Source organism: Bufo gargarizans, chromosome 7 (assembly GCF_014858855.1).
Source record: "Bufo gargarizans isolate SCDJY-AF-19 chromosome 7, ASM1485885v1, whole genome shotgun sequence".
NCBI lineage: Eukaryota > Metazoa > Chordata > Amphibia > Anura > Bufonidae > Bufo > Bufo gargarizans.
In genome coordinates this window covers 7,549,340-7,568,407 of record NC_058086.1, presented here as the reverse complement: position 1 = coordinate 7,568,407, position 19,068 = coordinate 7,549,340, and the positions used below count along the sequence as shown (strand labels likewise).

At 41.6% G+C, this 19,068-nt stretch overlaps 1 protein-coding gene across 1 annotated transcript in view; it reads right to left on the bottom strand.

The window, feature by feature from the left end:
• Positions 1 to 3,635: 3,635 nt before the first annotated feature.
• KCNJ4 (potassium inwardly rectifying channel subfamily J member 4) overlaps positions 3,636 to 19,068 on the bottom strand; it is an 80,226-nt gene continuing 64,793 nt past the window's right edge. The window contains exon 2 of the mRNA XM_044301366.1: positions 3,636 to 4,935. Within this exon, the coding sequence (XP_044157301.1) occupies positions 3,636 to 4,935 (1,300 nt within the window). The remainder of the gene's footprint in view (positions 4,936 to 19,068) is intronic.

Below are 19,068 nucleotides of genomic sequence, written 5' to 3'. Positions count from 1 at the left end.
CATGCTGCAACATGAGGTGATGGTCGTGGATGAACGGCACAATAATGGGCCTCAGGCTCTCGTCACGATATCTCTGTGCATTCAAAATGCCATCAATAAAATGCACCTGTGTTTGTTGTCCATAACATACCCCTGCCCATACCATAACCCCACCGCCATCATGGGCCACTCGATTCACAACGTTGATGTCATTAAACAGCTCACCCACACAACGCCACACACGCTATCTGCCATCTATCCTGAACAGTGAAAATTGGGACTCATCTGTGAATAGAACGCCTCTCCAACATCCCAGACGCCATTGAATGTGAGCATTTGCCCACTCAAGTCAGTTACGACGACAAACTGCATTCAGGTCCTGACCCTGATGAGGACGATGAGCATGCAGATGAGCTTCCCTGAGCTGGTTTCTGACAGTTTATGCAGAAATTCTTTGCTTATGCAAACCGATTGTTGCTGCAGCTGTTCGGTTGGCTGGTCTCAGACGATCACGGAGGTGAACATGCTGGATGTGGAGGTCCTGGGCTGGTGTGGTTACACGTGGTCTGCGGTTGTGAGGCCGGTTGGATGTACTGCCAAATTCTCTGAAACGCCTTTGGAGACGGCTTATGGTAGAGAAATGAACATTCATTGCACGGGCAACAGCTCTGGTAGACATTCCTGCAGTCAGCATGCCAATTGCACGCTCCCTCAAACGTTACGACATCTGTGGCAATGTGCCTTGTGATAAAACTGCACATTTCAGAGTGGCCTTTAATTGTGGGCAGTCTAAGGCACACCTGTGCAATATTCATGCTGTCTAAACAGCACCTTGATATGCCACACCTGTGAGGTGGGATGGATTATCTCGGCAAAGGAGAAGTGCTCACTAACACAGATTTAGACAGATTTGTGAACAATATTTGAGAGTAATGGATCCTTTGAGTATGTAGAAAATGTTTCAGATCTTTGAGTTCAGCTCATGCAAAATGGGAGCAAAACTGAAAGTGTTTCGTTTATATTTTTGTTCAGTGTATATGCAGTTTGGTAATAAAAAAAGGACACAAAGGTACAGCGGCCCTGGAAAAAAAAAAAAAAGTGTCCCAATGTTGTAGGCAGGTCCTAATTGACAGAGGGCAGGGACAACAAAAGTAGGCAGGGCCAGCAATACAGTAGTGCAGCATAAAATATTGCCCCAACAGAACCAAATATCACAGTCCAGCATAAAAATTTGAGCCCCAGCTACTCAGGACAATGATACAATTGAATGCAGGAGGGCACTTTCCACTTCTGGCCAGATGCATAAGTACCTAATGCCCATAGCAATAATTAAGAACATCAGATCACTATGTACTCAGAGGAGGGCTTGGGTAGCCCCTGGGCTTTGGACCACCAGGAAATTTCCCTTTAGAGTCTATGCCCAGTCCACCCCTGCAATCAACAAATAAGGTATACTGTAAAGATGATCAGAATCACTTGCCCTACACATTAAAAAATGTGTAATGACAGTAACACTTTAAAGGTATTCAAAGTTAAACTGAGTAAATTTCTATGAGTAAAATAGACCTAAAAGAGTAATTTAACCTGCCAGGGACATTATAAGGGCCTTCTAGGACTTAAATATTGATGATCTTTAATTAGGTTTTCCAGTCATTTTCCAAGCTAGAGTACATCACTCGGCTAGCTCCAGCAGCTCCATATAGAATGAATGGAGCAGCAGGGTACATGCTTAACCTGCCACCCTATATAGGAGCAGAACCCCCATTCTCAGGATCAGTTGGAGTCCAAGCGATCAGCCACACTGACCAATTGGGATCTTCATCCTCAGTGGGGATTCCTGCGGTCAGACACTTATGACCAAGTTGTTCTGCACACTGTAAAACCTTAACTACTGAGGTAATAAGGACTACTGTTGCAAGTTACTGGGTTGTAACACAGGAGCAGCCAAAATGATACCTCCTTCTCTGACATAACTAAGCGCTCTGTAGCTTTTGACCAAAGCTACACCAAACAGGCTTCATGCCCCCCCCCCCTTGCACATGTCAATAATACTGCTAATACCTAGAGTTCTGTACACACTTTCAGCTACTTTTCCTTACCTCTTGCAGAAGGAGCAAGTTAAAAGGGATCAAAGTGCTCTCAGTATTAAAGGGGTTTTCCCCACAATTTATATTTAAGCACTCAACGTGTCCATCAGCCTTACAGAGTTTAAATGGCACCCCCACTCCAATTAGTCTTCTTCTGAAGAGAAATGAGTGGGGTGCTTGGGCCTTCTATTGCAGTGATTATTGGGAGTTCCTGCGGTGGGGACCCTAGTAATGAGACATTTATCACTTGTCCTGTGAATAAGTGATACATTTCAATTAAGGGGAAAATAAACGTTAAAGGCTATGCATACTATGCATTTTTTTTTAATTGTTCATATGCTTCTTAGATGCAAAATTAAGAAATTAAAAATGTCCTACTATTTTATTGCCGCACAGTCTGTGCAACTCCTTTACATGACTGGTTGTGCTGCTGCTTCTGGCACAGATGGCAACACCATGCAGCTCCTGGTTTCTGGCAGTTTAGGGCAGACGTCTTTACTGACAGGAAGAAACGGTCATCTGTGAGGTACAAGCTTCAGTCACAGAAGGTGGCATGCTTTTGGCAACTTCTGTTCAATTCAGTAACATGAATGTATTGCATTCTGAAAACTTGCATTTGGGAGACCGAAAAATAACTAATAGCCCTTGTATGTCTAATCGACTTGGCAGACCAGTCTTATATATTATGAAACTTTTCCCAGAGTTTGTCTCAAGTTTTCCCAGTTGCTCCTTAGGAATACTCTACAAAATGCCATTTTATTAGTAGCAGTAATTATGAGGATTTTAAATGTAACATGAGAACTGTCACTCTAAAAGTGGATCTGACTTTCAAAGGGGTTGTCTCACTTCAGCAAATGGCATTTATCTTGTACACAAACTCAAAACTAGGCACTTACTAATGTAATTTGATTGTCCATATTGCCTCCTTTGCTGGGTTGATTCTTTTACCCATCACATTATACACTGCTTGTTTCCATGGTTATGACCACCCTGCAACCCAGCAGCGGTGGACATGCTTGCACACTACAGGAAAAAGTCCCGGCCTTTTTCCTATAGTGTATTAACTTTATCTACAGGATAAATGACATTTGCTGAAGTGAAATAACCCCTCTAAGCCTTCATAAGTCACAATAAAATTGAGTGTGCCCTTCTGATAAAGAGCTATATATAGACACACATGTATGATTTCGAAGAGCACAGAATAAAGGTTTATTTTTCATTTGTGTCTGTACAAAATATTTCTATACACTAAATATGCCTCCTCACAAGAAAAAAATGCAAATAAACTCAATTTTCAGAGCATACTTTTATCATAACTTAGATTGGGAGCCCCATTGGGGACAGCTTGATGCTAATGTCTGTAAAGCGCTGCAGAACAGCGCTATATAAGTGCGTAAAATAAATAAATAAATACAAAAAGTAAAAGCGTGGAGTCAATATGTCTTCCCATTGAAATATATGTTGCTGTTTAAAGGGTCTTATTTTTCCAGGGTATACAGTCTTCAGACACACAAAGTATATAACTACACCATAACCCTTGCCATAAGGAATCACTGTCGCTCCTAGACATTATATAGCTGATTCTCTTCTGTATGAAATATTGTCTAATGCCATGGAAGCCTGGAGACGATCTAGTTCTAGATGACTTCCCATAACATGGATGACCCCTTCATCAGGAACACCACCAACGGCTTCTTCATCCTCATCTTCCTCCTGACTTAGGAGAGCCAGTTCATTTTCATAGCAGAAGGCGCTTGGGGAAGGTAAAGCAGTTATGCGGCTTTCACGCAGTTCACGTGCACTACACAAAGGGGTTCCTGGCACCTGGTATGTTTTATGAAAGTGAGAATAGTCAACTTTATAATGACTCTTCTCCTCAAATACAACAGGCTCAAATCTGTGTCCCCAACGAATCTCACTTGCCAGATATGAGCTGCGAGCTTGCGTCGTCATCGCTGTGGCCTCAACCATACCTTCCAAAATTACGACAATTTCAAAGTCTTCGCCTTCCAGCTGTTCTTTCCCCATTGAATACAGCGGGCTTTCCTCATCAATCTCATGGACTATAATTATGGGAGACACTAGAAATATACGATCCAGTCCACTATCATACCCTACATTTAGGTCCTTCTGATCTACAGGGAGGTACTCACCCTCCTGAGTAACGTATGGCCGGATTAGTTGTGCTCTTACATGGGCTTCTACAATGTGACTTTTGCGGAGATTACCAACTCTCCACATTAAGCAGAGTTTACCATCTCTTTGGGCAATTACAGCATGATGACTAAAAAGCAGAGTTTGAGCCCGTTTTTTGGGTCTAGCCATTTTGGCCATTATTGTTCCAATCATAAAAGAGTCAATGAGGCAACCAAGGATTGATTGTGCCACTACAGATAGTATGGCTAAAGGGCATTCATCAGTAACACAACGGAATCCATATCCTATTGTGGTTTGTGTCTCCACTGAGAATAGAAAAGCTTCCACAAAGCTGTTTACATGCATTAGGCATGGTTTTGGTGGGCCTGATTTTCCTGCAGGAGTTGCAACACCTAAATCCCCATGGAGGAAAGCAATGCACCAGAAGAGGAAAGCAAAGAAAAGCCAGGAAGCTAGGAATGCAGCAGAAAAGATGAGCAGCATGTAGCGCCAACGGGTGTCCACACAAGTGGTGAATATGTCAGCCATGTAGCGTTGTGATTTGTTGCTGAGATTTGCAAAGTACACGTTACATTGACCATTCTTTTTAACAAAACGATTACGCCGTTTCCGTCGTGAATGAGGGTTATGGAGTGAAGAGGCCCAGTGACCATTAAGACCCATCGATGGCATGTGGAGAACTTCCTCATCTGTTGACACAATGCTGTATCTACTGTAGAAGACAGAGAGAAAGTTAATTCAATTGCTTTATATGTTCCCCATAAGATAAAGGGGTTCTCCGGGAATAATGATTTGCAAAAAATAATTATTCCCTGGAGAACCCCTTTAAGTCATTTCAATCTTGAAAATTTTACATTTATATTGATTTCATGTTAGGCTGTTTACTTACCCACTTTATTCCCTTAACTACCAAGCCTATTTTGGCATTAAAGCCACAGGAAATTTTCTTTTTTGCATTGCCACATTCTTAGACCTATAGGGCCTGATTTACTAATGTATCTGTGCCAAACACGTCTTACATCTGTCTTAAAAAGTGATGCAAATTGGTGCAATTTTGCACTACTAAGGTCTTTACACTTTTTTCCGTCATTCTCAAAAGGAGGCTGGGCTTATCATAAAGTAGGAAAGCTTTGTGAGAAAGTTGCAGGGCCTAAGATGCACCATTTTGTGCCAAATTTTGGGTGCAATTCTGGCATAAAAATCAGTCTCAAAGTAAATGTCTATCCCGGCACCAGATGTAGCCTTCAGCCTAAACCTATGTGATAAATCTGGTGCAGGTCTAGACAGCCTGTTTACGCTTATGCGATCCACAGGATTAGTAAATCTGGGCCATAATGTTAACCATTGACATCATATGAGGGCTTGCTTTTTGTGTGATAAGCTGCATTTTTCATATAGCTTATTAATTAATTAACTTTTTTACCTTTATTAACTCATTATGTAAAGAAATGGGGAAAAAACAGACATTTTGCCATTGATATCATGTTTTTAATTTTGTGCCGTACATTATGCAGCATAACTTATGTCTTCTTTCTAGGGGCCCCAGTATGATTAAAGAATACCAAATCTGTATACTGTAGTTTTTTTTCATTATGCTTTAATACTTTTGCACAATCATAGTACATCATGCAAAAAAAAATTAAATTTTTTTTTTTTTTTTTGTCTTGGCCTTCCACGAGACATAACGTTTTTACTCATCTATCGAGGGTTTTGGTTTTTCCCCACAAATTTTGGGTACATATAGATTATTGACTGGGTTTTAGCCATTTATGTGGGGGTAGTAAAGGAAAACAAAGCAATTCTGCCACTGTTTGTTGGACTTTATGTTTACAACGTTACTTTTATTCTATCAGTCACTATGGTTACTACAATGCCAAATATGTTTAGTTTTCTTTGCTTGTTTCTTTACTACTCTTGCACAACAATAGCACATTTCTTTCAAAATAATTTATATTTTTTTTAAGCTGTTCCACTCTAAGAACCATAACTTATTTATTTCTCCATCGATGTAGCCCTAAATGGCTTATTTATTGCAGGATGGGATACAGTTTTTACTGGTACCATTTCTGAGTACATGCTATTGATTCGCATTTGTATTTATTTTTTTGGGGGATAGAAAAAAGGCAGTTCTGTTGTTATTTTTTTGCCATTTCTACAAAATAAAGCCACTTTCTGTGTGAAAATGTTTTTATTTTTTTATTTAATTTTTTCTAAATAAACTTTATTAACAAGGAGCGAACTGGCCATAGACTCTACAGGGAAAATTCCCCATGGGCCAATGCCCAGGGGATCACCAAAACCCTCCTTACTGTCACTGGCCAAGTACATAATACATCTAAGTTTAGCTCCACCTACAAAATATCTGGCTGCACCTTAGTAAATGCAAACTGCAGGGAACTGAGCAAACCACACTGAAATGACAAATGCAAATGCCTACCCCACGAACAACACAGGCAAAATCACTCCACTTTTCTGACATGGAGCATTTGATACATTACAACATAGTTTAAGTCTGCTAGCATAAGATGTGCCAAATTTATTAAGAGGTGCACCTCTCTTAATGATGTTTGTGCATGACTGGAGGTCTGTGTACCAGAAGCTAAAATCAATGGCAATTTTCTGTTCTAGGATCTTAAATCTGTGGGGGCTGTAAAGACCTCGTCCCCTCAAGCCCACTTTTTAGAAAAGCACAACGTAAAAGCATTAATGCAACAGTAATATGCTCAGTCAATAAAGTGCATTTTCATGATGACAGGCTTCTTTTAATTTCTGAATGGTCTAGCTTGTGAGAATGAAGCTTGTTATAAGATAAAAACCCATCTGTCTGGTCCTAATAGACAAGGATACTGTTATTAGGTAGGGAAGGTCTGTGAGGCATATCATATTTGCATCTTAAAGAGGACCTTTCACTAGAATAAAACTTCTAAACTAACTATACAGACATGTAGAGCGGCACTTACTGTTATACCTGGGCGCGGCTCCGTTCTCCCGTTATTGCCTCCGGTATCTTTACAGTTAGGCTCCACCCAGGGGAACCTGCCGGCGTCTGATTCTCCCATGCTGTAGTGCTGGCCAATCGCAGCGCTCAGCTCATAGCATGAGAGAAAAAAAAGCCTCTCAGGCTATGAGCTGAGCGCTGTGATTGGCCAGCGCTACAGCATGGGAGAATGAGACGCCAGCAGGTTCTCTGGGTGGAGCCTAACTATGAAGATACCGGAAACTATACCGGGAGAACGGAGCGGTGCCCAGGTATAACAGTAAGTGCAGGGGGGTCCCTGGACGCCGCTCTCCATGTCTGTAGAGTTAGTTTAGAAGTTTATTCTAGTGAAAGGTCCTCTTTAAGGTCAACTAATGATTAGAGAAAATGGTGCCAGAGGGTCCCAGAGATTGACCGCAAAGGGTTAATTACTGCAAAAAAAAAGGGAGTTTAATTGTACTGAGTTAAATGCTGTGATTTCTTGTTAAAGCAAGTATCTTTCTATGCACTGTGTATCCCATATGGCAATGTATGGGAAATATAGGGTTAAAGGAAACATGTCACCAAAAATCTGCACATAACCTAATTTTATTTTCTGATTGTAGACTTTTTTCTATTTCCTGAACATGATTATGGGGGCTGACATTTTGTCTGAGCTGTTCTTAACTGCATTTAGAAAGCATTAGGAAATTTGCTTCATGGCAGCCCCATGGTCTATAGACACAATGGACAGGAGGGGACCTCATTGACTTCTATGGGAGAGTCTTCTAGGTATTCTTTGTGACCTGGGCAGAGGTCATTGTACAAGGAAAGAATACATAAGCTCTGACAATCAGCTATTGTGAATGGGGGATCCTGTCTTATCTATACACACAGGTGGTATAATTACAGGCAGGATTAGAATCAGTGAACTGCAGTAAAGTGAGTTGTATAGTACAAGAAGTGGTGCTTAATTATTAGACATAGTGACCAGAGCAAATACTGGTGGATTTTATATTTTTTGTTTAAATATATGGAATACCAGGATACTGTCATGCATTAAACGAGGCATGGACTCGCGGGGCAGGGATGTAATATTACCAGTTTACAAAGCTTTGGTGCGGCCCCTTCTGGAATATTCAGTTCCGTTCTGGACACCAGTCCTTAGAAAGGACGCTCTGCAGCTAGAAAAGGTACAGAGGAGAGCGACTAAAATGATAAGGGGCATGGAGGGTCTTAGTTATGAAGAAAGATTAAAAGAATTACATTTATTTAGTCTTGAGAAGAGACGTCTAAGGGGGAGACATGAATAACCTATACAAATATATAAATGGACCATACAAAAAATACAGTGAAAAACTGGTCCATGTAAAATGCCCTCAAAAGACAAGGGGCACTGCCTCCGACTAAAGAAGAAAAAGTTCAGTCTACAGAAGCGTCAAACCTTCTTTCCTCTAAGAACTGTAAATCTGTGGAATAAACTTCCTCAGGACGAGGTCACAGCAGGAACAGTGGACAGTTTTAACCACCTCCCGTCCGCCCATAGGATATAAACGTCCGGGAGGTGGATCTCTATTTCTGAATGGACGTTTTAAAACGTCCGTTCAGAAACTGCAGCTGCACGCTAATCGTGCAGCTGCTGATCGGGTTGCCCGCTGTCAGTGACAGCAGGGCAACCCTAAGAGAAGGCAGGGACAGTGCCCAGGTGTCCCTGCCTTCTAGATCGCTGCATACACAGCGCTCACCGAGCGCTGTGTATGCAGAGCAGGAAGCGCTATGCGCTTCCTGTTCCGGCCCGGCGGTCATGTGACCGTCGGGACCGGAGCGTGCAGGAGCTGTGTGAGGTCTTTCACAGTATTGCGCTGTTCAGCCTCTCTGGGGGTGTATTTTTCCTGTAACTGGGGCTACTATGTCAGCCCCAGTTACAGGAGAAATCAACAGTGAAAAAAAAATAGAAAAAGTGAAGTAAATGTCCCCCAGAGGTCTTGTATGACCTTATGGGGGACGAAAAGTGTAAAATAATAAAATAAAATAAAGTGTTGAAAAAAAAATGTTTCACATGTAAAAAAAAAAATTCCCCAAGTAAGGAATCAAAAAAAATGTTAAAAATAGAAAAAATTTAATAAAATAGACATATTTGGTATTGCCGCGTCCGTAAAAACCATCTCTATAAGAATATCACAATACTTAACCCTTCGGGTGAACACCGTAAAAAAAAAAAGTGTCAAAACGAACAATTTTTGTCACCTTACATCACAAAAAGTGCAACACCAAGTGATCAAAAACGCATATGTCCCACAAAATGGTACCAATACAATCGTCACCTCATCCCTCAAAAAATTAGACCCTACATAAGAAAATCTCTCAAAAAATAAAAAAACTATAGCTCTTAGAACATGGAGACACTAAAACATCATTTATTTGGTTTAAAAAATGCTATTATTGTGTTAAAGTGAAACAAATAAAAAAAAGTATACATATTAGGTATTGCCGCGTCCGTAAAAACCAGCTCTACAAAAATATCACATGTCCTAACCCCTCGGGTGAACACCGTAAAAAAAAATAAAAAAACTGTGTCAAAACTACCGATTTTTGTCACCTTACATCACAAAAAGTGCAACACCAAGTGATCAAAAACGCATATGTCCCACAAAATGGTACCAATAAAACTGTCACCTCATCCCACAAAAAATGAGCCCCTACATAAGAAAATATCTCAAAAAATAAAAAAAAATATAGCTCTTAGAACATGGAGACACTAAAAGATCATTTTTTTGGTTTCAAAAATGCTATTATTGTGTTAAAGTGAAACAAATTAAACAAAGTATACATATTAGGTATTGCTGCGTCCGTAAAAACCAGCTCTATAAAAATATCACATGACCTAACCCCTCGGGTGAACACCGTAAAAAAAAAAAAAATACAGTGTCAAAACAAGCAATTTTTGTCACCTTACATCACAAAAACTGCAACACCAAGTGATTAAAAATGTGTATGTCCCACTAAATGGTACCAATAAAACCGTCACCTCATCCCGCAAAAAATGAGCCCTGACATAAGAAAATCTCTCAAAAAATAAAAAATATAGCTCTCAGAACATGGACACATTAAAACATTATTTTTTTGTTTCAAAAATGCTATTATTGTGTAAAACTTTAATAAATAAGAAAAAGTATATATATTGGGTATTGCCACGTCTGTAACAATCTGCTCTATAAAAATGTCACTTGACTGAACCCCTCAGGTGAATGCTGTAAAAATAAAAAAATAGAAACTGTGCTAAAACAACCCATTTTTTGGTCACCTTGCCCCATAAAGTGTTATAATGAATGATAAAAAAATCATATGTACCCAAAAATAGTAGCAATTAAACTGGCACCTTATCCCCTAGTTTCCAAAATGGGATCACTTCTTGGGAGTTTTTACTGTAAGGGTGCATCAGGGGGCTTCAAATGGGACATGGCATCTAAAAACCATGTGGAGTTCCTTTTCTTCTGCACCCTGCCGTGTGCCCATACAGCAGTTTATGACCACATGTGGGGTGTGTCTGTAAACCGCAGAATCTGGGTAATAAATATTGAGTTTTGTTTGGCTGTTAACCATCGATGTGTTAAAGAAAAAATTGGATTAAAATGGAAAATCTGCCCAAAAAGTGAAATTAAATTTTTTTATCTCCATATTCCTTTAATTCTTATGGAACGCCTAAAGGGTTAACAAAGTTTGTAAAATCGGTTTTAAGTAACTTGAGGGGTGTAGTTTCTACAATGGGGTCATTTATGGGGGTATCCACAAAGTGACTTCAGACCTGAACTGGTCCTTAACCGCTTGCCGCCACGCTAACGCCGAAAGGCGTCATCGCGGCGGCTCTCCCAGGTCACACTAACGCCAATAGGCGTCATCTCGCGAGACGCGAGATTTCCTGTGAACGCGCGCACACAGGCGCGCGCGCTCACAGGAACGGAAGGTAAGCGAGTGGATCTCCAGCATGCCAGCGGCGATCGCTCGCTGGCAGGCTGGAGATCCGAATTTTTTAACCCCTAACAGGTATATTAGACGCTGTTTTCATAACAGCGTCTAATATACCTCCTACCTGGTCCTCTGGTGGTCCCTTTTGTTAGGATCGACCACCAGAGGACTCAGGTAGGTCAGTACAGTCGCACCAAACACCACACTACACCCCCCCCGTCACTTATTAACCCCTTATAAACCCCTGATCACCCATGATCACCCCATATAAACTCCCTGATCACCCCCCTGTCATTGATCACCGCCCTGTCATTGATCACCCCCCTGTCAGGCTCCGTTCAGACGTCCGTATGATTTTTACGGATCCATGGATACATGGATCGGATCCGCAAAAAGCATACGGACGTCTGAATGGAGCCTTACAGGGGGGTGATCAATGACAGGCGGGTGATCACCCATATACACTCCCTGATCACCCCCTGTCATTGATCACCCCCCTGTAAGGCTCCATTCAGACGTCCGCATGATTTTTACGGATACATGGATCGGATCCGCAAAACACATGCGGACGTCTGAATGGAGCCTTACAGGGGGTGATCAATGACAGGCGGGTGATCACCCATATACACTCCCTGATCACCCCCCTGTCATTGATAACCCCCCTGTAAGGCTCCATTCAGACGTCCGCATGCGTTTTGTGGATCCGATCCATGTATCCATGGATCCGTAAAAAATCATGCGGATGTCTGAATGGAGCCTTACAGGGGGGGTGATCAGTGACAGGGGGGTGATTACCCTGATCACCCCCTGTCATTGATAACCCCCCTGTAAGGCTCCATTCAGACGTCCGCATGCGTTTTGTGGATCCGATACATGTATCCATGGATCCGTAAAAAATCATGCAGATGTCTGAATGGAGCCTTACAGGGGGGGTGATCAGTGACAGGGGGGTGATTACCCTGATCACCCCCTGTCATTGATAACCCCCCTGTAAGGCTCCATTCAGACGTCCGCATGTGTTTTGTGGATCCGATACATGTATCCATGGATCCGTAAAAAATCATGCGGATGTCTGAATGGAGCCTTACAGGGGGGGTGATCAGTGACAGGGGGGTGATCACCCTGATTACCCTGATCACCCCCTGTCATTGATAACCCCCCTGTAAGGCTCCATTCAGACGTCCGCATGCGTTTTGTGGATCCGATCCATGGATCCGTAAAAAATCATGCGGATGTCTGAATGGAGCCTTACAGGGGGGGTGATCAGTGACAGGGGGGTGATTACCCTGATCACCCCGTCATTGATAACCCCCCTGTAAGGCTCCATTCAGACGTCCGCATGCGTTTTGTGGATCCGATCCATGTATCCATGGATCCGTAAAAAATCATGCGGATGTCTGAATGGAGCCTTACAGGGGGGGTGATCAGTGACAGGGGGGTGATTACCCTGATCACCCCCTGTCATTGATAACCCCCCTGTAAGGCTCCATTCAGACGTCCGCATGCGTTTTGTGGATCCGATACATGTATCCATGGATCCGTAAAAAATCATGCGGATGTCTGAATGGAGCCTTACAGGGGGGGTGATCAGTGACAGGGGGGTGATCACCCTGATTACCCTGATCACCCCCTGTCATTGATAACCCCCCTGTAAGGCTCCATTCAGACGTCCGCATGCGTTCTGTGGATCCGATACATGTATCCATGGATCCGTAAAAAATCATGCGGATGTCTGAATGGAGCCTTACAGGGGGGGTGATCAGTGACAGGGGGGTGATCAGGGAGTCTATATGGGTGATCACCCCCCTGTCATTGATCACCCCCCCCCCCCCCCCCCCCCGGTAAGGCTCCATTCAGACATTTTTTTTGGCACAAGTTAGCGGAAATTTTTTGTTTGTTTTTGTTTTTTCTTACTAAGTCTCATATTCCACTAACTTGTGTCAAAAAATAAAATCTCACATGGACGCACCATACCCCTCACGGAATCCAAATGCGTAAACATTTTTAGACATTTATATTCCAGACTTCTCACGCTTTAGGGCCCCTAAAAAGCCAGGGCAGTATAAATACCCCACATGTGACCCCATTTCGGAAAGAAGACACCCCAAGGTATTCCGTGAGGGGCATATTGAGTCCATGAAAGATTTAAATTTTTGTCCTAAGTTAGCGGAAAGTGAGACTTTGTGAGAAAAAAAAAACAAAAAAAAATCAATATCCGCTAACTTATGCAAAAAAAAAAAAAAATTCTAGGAACTCGCCATGCCCCTCATTGAATACCTTGGGGTGTCTTCTTTCCAAAGTGGGGTCACATGTGGGGTATTTATACTGCCCTGGCTTTTTAGGGGCCCGAAAGTGTGAGAAGAAGTCTGGGATCCAAATGTCTAAAAATGCCCTCCTAAAAGGAATTTGGGCCCCTTTGCGCATCTAGGCTGCAAAAAAGTGTGACACATCTGGTATCGCCGTACTCAGGAGAAGTTGGGCAATGTGTTTTGGGGTGTCATTTTACATATACCCATGCTGGGTGAGAAAAATATCTTGGTCAAATGCCAACTTTGTATAAAAAAATGGGAAAAGTTGTCTTTTGCCAAGATATTTCTCTCACCCAGCATGGGTATATGTAAAATGACACCCCAAAACACATTGCCCAACTTCTCCTGAGTACGGCGATACCAGATGTGTGACACTTTTTTGCAGCCAAGGTGGGCAAAGGGGCACATATTCCAAAGTGCACCTTTCGGATTTCACCGGCCATTTTTTACACATTTTGATTGCAAGGTACTTCTTACACATTTGGGCCCTTAAATTGCCAGGGCAGTATAACTACGCCACAAGTGACCCCATTTTGGAAAGAAGACACCCCAAGGTATTCCGTGAGGGGCACGGCGAGTTCCTAGAATTTTTTATTTTTTGTCACAAGTTAGCGGAAAATGATGATTTTTCTTTTTTTTTCTTTTTTCCTTACAAAGTCTCATATTCCACTAACTTGCGACAAAAAATAAAAAATTCTAGGAACTCGCCATGCCCCTCACGGAATACCTTGGGGTGTCTTCTTTCCAAAATGGGGTCACTTGTGGCGTAGTTATACTGCCCTGGCAATTTAGGGGCCCAAATGTGTGAGAAGAACTTTGCAATCAAAATGTGTAAAAAATGCCCTGCAAAATCCGAAAGGTGCACTTTGGAATATGCGCCCCTTTGCCCACCTTGGCAGCAAAAAAGTGTGACACATCTGGTATCGCCGTACTCAGGAGAAGTTGGGGAATGTGTTTTGGGGTGTCATTTTACATTTACCCATGCTGGGTGAGAGAAATATCTTGGCAAAAGACAACTTTTCCCATTTTTTTATACAAAGTTGGCATTTGACCAAGATATTTCTCTCACCCAGCATGGGTATATGTAAAATGACACCCCAAAACACATTCCCCAACTTCTCCTGAGTACGGCGATACCAGATGTGTCACACTTTTATGCTGCCAAGGTGGGCAAAGGGGCACATATTCCAAACTGCACCTTTTGGATTTCACCGGTCATTTTTTACACATTTTGATTGCAAAGTTCTTCTCACACATTTGGACCCCTAAATTGCCAGGGCAGTATAACTACCCCACAAGTGACCCCATTTTGGAAAGAAGACACCCCAAGGTATTCCGTGAGGGGCATGGCAAGTTTTTAGAATTTTTTATTTTTTGTCGCAAGTTAGTGGAATATGAGACTTTGTAAGAAAAAATAAAAAAAATAAAATCATCATCATCTTCCGCTAACTTGTGACAAAAAATAAAAAGTTCTATGAACTCACTATGCCCATCAGCGAATACCTTAGGGTGTCTACTTTCCGAAATGGGGTCATTTGTGGGGGTTTTCTACTGTTTGGGCATTGTAGAACCTCAGGAATCATGACAGGTGCTCAGAAAGTCAGAGCTGTTTCAAAAAGCGGAAATTCACATTTTTGTACCATAGTTTGTAAATGCTATAACTTTTACCCAAACCATTTTTTTTTTTTGCCCAAACATTTTTTTTTTTATCAAAGACATGTAGAACAATAAATTTGGCGAAAAATGTATATATGGATGTCGTTTTTTTTGCAAAATTTTACAGCTGAAAGTGAAAAATGTCATTTTTTTGCAAAAAAATCGTTAAATTTCGATTAATAACAAAAAAAGTAAAAATGTCAGCGGCAATGAAATACCACCAAATGAAAGCTCTATTAGTGAGAAGAAAAGGAGGTAAAATTAATTTGGGTGGTAAGTTGCATGACCGAGCAATAAACCGCTAAAGTTGTGGAGTGCCGATTTGTAAAAAAGGGCCTGGTCACTAGGGGGGTATAAACCTGTGGTCCTTAAGTGGTTAAAAAGTGGGTTTTGGCAATTTTCTTAAAAATTTTAAGAATTGCTTCTAAACTTCTAAGCCTTCTAACGTTCTAAAAAAATAAAAAGCCATTTCCAAAATGATGCCAACATAAAGTATACATATGGGGAATGTTAAGTAATAAATATTTTATGAGGTATCACTTTCTGTTGTAAAAGCAGAGAAATTGAAATTTAGAAAATTGCTAATTTTTTAAAATTTTGGGTAAATTTTTGATTTTTTCATAAATAAAGGTGAAATATATTGACTCAAATTTATGACTATCATGAAGTACAATGTGTCACGAGAAAAAAAATCTCTGAATGACTTGGATAAGTAAAGGCGTTCCAAAGTTATTACCACATAAAGTGAGATATGTCAGTTTTACAAAATTAGGCCTGGTCAGGAAGGGGGAAAATGGCCCAGATGGCAAGTGGTTAAAAAGGGTTTAGATGAATTCTTAAAAATAAATGACATTAATCCTTATGAAAATGTGTAGAAATCTGAGTCTCATTTCCTTCTGGGATTCGAGTCCCCACCTATCCCTTGGTTGAATTTGATGTATTTTTTCAACCGTATTAACTATGTAACTATGTATAATGGAAAATTAAAATTCTCATCAAAAATTCTTAAAAAATATCTTAAACATACAAAAGAGATTTAATCAGCGGGTCATTTTCTGATGACACATTCCCTTTAACATTGGCAGAAGTTCTGTACAAGAGTTCCTGCAGACTCTGTGTCAGAGACTACAGCTGCCAAGGAAGCGACTCTACTGCCAGCATAGCCCTGAAAGAAAGGGATTAGACCATCCAGGCCATGTAGGATTCTGACTGTAAGGTATTAATTAGTTTATGGCATTGAGATTTTGGTGCTGTGGAAAGGATTATTGCCTTCGGTTCCTACCACACTTTGAGATGGACTTGCCATTTGGATCTAAAATCTGCAACCCTCAGCCCAGGAACTGCATAAAATAGCTGTAGTATGGTTCAAGTACAGAATTGTATGCCTGTTTATTTGGAAAGACTGTCAAGTGTCCTTAGAAGAAGAGTCAGGGACTACTACTACCATGATTGTTGCTGCCCATACACAGCTATTGGGAGGAGACTACGATGTGATATACTTTGGAACTGTATCCTTTGCTGTTACATGTACTAATACTGTAGTTCCAAAATCAATTCAGTAAAGAAAAACTATATTTATTGCACCCAACAGGCCTGGTTATTGACTCCAGCCCATTGAGATTCTGTGGCAAGACTTCTCCATCCAATCTGACTGAGCTTGAGCTATTTTGCAAAGAAGAATGGACAAAAATGTCAGCCTCTAGATGTGCAAAACTGGTAGAGACATACCCCAAAAGATTTGAAACTGCAATTGCAGTGAAAGCTACAGTAGTCCTACAAAGTATTGACTCAAGGAGGCTGAATAAAAATGCACTTTCCAGATTTTTATTTATTAGAAAATTTAAAACCGTGTATAATTTTCTTTTCACTTAACATATACTTTCTACTTTGTGTTGGTCTATCACATAAAATCCCAATAAAATACATTTATATGTGTGGGTGTAAAGTGAAAAAATGGGAAAAGTTCAAGGGATATGAATATTTTTTCAAGGCACTCTATGTTATAATGTGGTCATACTCCCTTTCATCTGCATCCTGCTTTTTTAATAACATACAGTATATTAGATATGCTAGAAGTAGGGGAGAGACAGTTGGAAGAGAGTATGACTACAAGATCAGATTACAGAAATCTTGATTGTGGTCTCCTACCATGGAGACACAAAATAAGACATTTTCAACCCCTTCCCTCACCTGGATGTAACTGTACGTCCAAGTCATTGGTAACTTAGCGCATCTGGGCGTACAGTTACATCCACAAGTGGTAAATGACACTGTGACATGAGACAATGGAGACTCTGGAGCCACCGGCAAGGGACCAACCACATATACTGTGTGGTGAACCTCTTAAAAAAATTAAAAAAATTAAATAAAAACACTGGCATAATTGCAATTTTGTCACATTTCAGCTCCCCAAAAAATGAAAGAAAAAAACGATCAATTATGATCAAAATGGTACCAATAAAAACTACAGCTTGTCCTGCGAAAGTGAGCCCTCACACAGCTAAGTCAACAAAAAAAAATGATGTCACTTAAAATCCATTTGAATAAATTCCATTGCTGCTGATGATCATTTGGGGTGTTGCTTTTTCTCCTGTTACCCCTTGCGTCTAAAGCAAAATTTTATTGGAAAAAATTAACATTTTCATTTTCACATCCAAATGTTTCTAAATTCTATGAAATGCCTGTGGAATCAAAGGACTCATCATACCCCTTGATAAATTCTTTGGGGGTGCAGTTTCCAAAATGGGGTCACTTTTTGTGGGTTTACAAAAATAGAAAAAACACTGTGGCGTTCAGCAATCTAATCAATCCCATTTATTAGTCCAAAAGTGCACTGTACATTTGAGGCATGATAGCAGATGGCACCAGCCTACGGACACTTCCTGTCTCCTGATGCTTTCTCAAGGTTTTTCAAGATTGGTAAGTGCGGAGAGTGTTTTTTCTATTTTTGCAGTTTTACAGATTTTTTTTTCCCACTGAGCACCACAGATTTTCTGCACTCATTTAGCCTGTGTGTCCAGGAAGCTGACTATGGAGTAGTGCCGACCAATATAATTGTTTAAGTGACTTTTGGGTGTTTCCACTGTAAAGGTACCTTTAGGGTGTTTTTAACCCCTTAAGGACACAGGACGTACCGGTACGCCCTATTTCTCGAGTCCTTAAGGACACAGGACGTACCGGTACGTCCTAACTTTAAAAAGGCATTCCGGCGCCCCAGGGGTTAATCTGAACAGGATGCTGGCTGAAATCATTCAGCCGGCATCCTGTCACAACGCCAGGGGGGGTCATGTGACCCCCAGTGTCGGAGATCGCAGCAAACGCTTTTTGCAGATTTTGCACCCCCCCTGCACCCCTGCACGATTTGATGCCGGCGGGTGGTGCAGGGGGGCTGTCGCAGGCGGTGGGGTCGTTGCGGGAGGCGAGCGGTGCGGCAGGCGGGATCGCGATCCCCCGCCCGCCTCCCCTTGAAAATCTGTTGGCTTCTAGTGGGTTATACCAGGGTGCCAGCACATTGCTGACACCCTGGTATAAACGGCTGACATCTGTGCAGATGTCAGCCGTTTAACCCTTTCCATACCGCGGTCCGTACGGACCGCTGTATGGAAAAGGTTAACTGTCATCGGTCAGGGAGCTCCCTCCCTCTCCCATCGGGGGGCTGCTGTGCCTTTGCAGCCCCCCGATGGAGAGGGAGAGAGCCCCCAGGCAGCGTTCCGAAGCCCCGTCCTCACCCTTCCCCGTGTGCGAAGTTGTGGCAGACGGGGAAGGTTCCCATGGCAACAGGACGCCTGCTCAGGCGTCCTGCTGTCCATGGTGCTGAACAGATCTATGCTAAAAGCATAGATCTGTTCAGTGTAAGTAAAATACAGTACAGAACCCTATTTTACAGACATCAGACCCACTGGATCTTCAAGAACCAAGTGGGTCTGGGTCAAAAAAATGTAAAAAAAAGTGAAAAAAG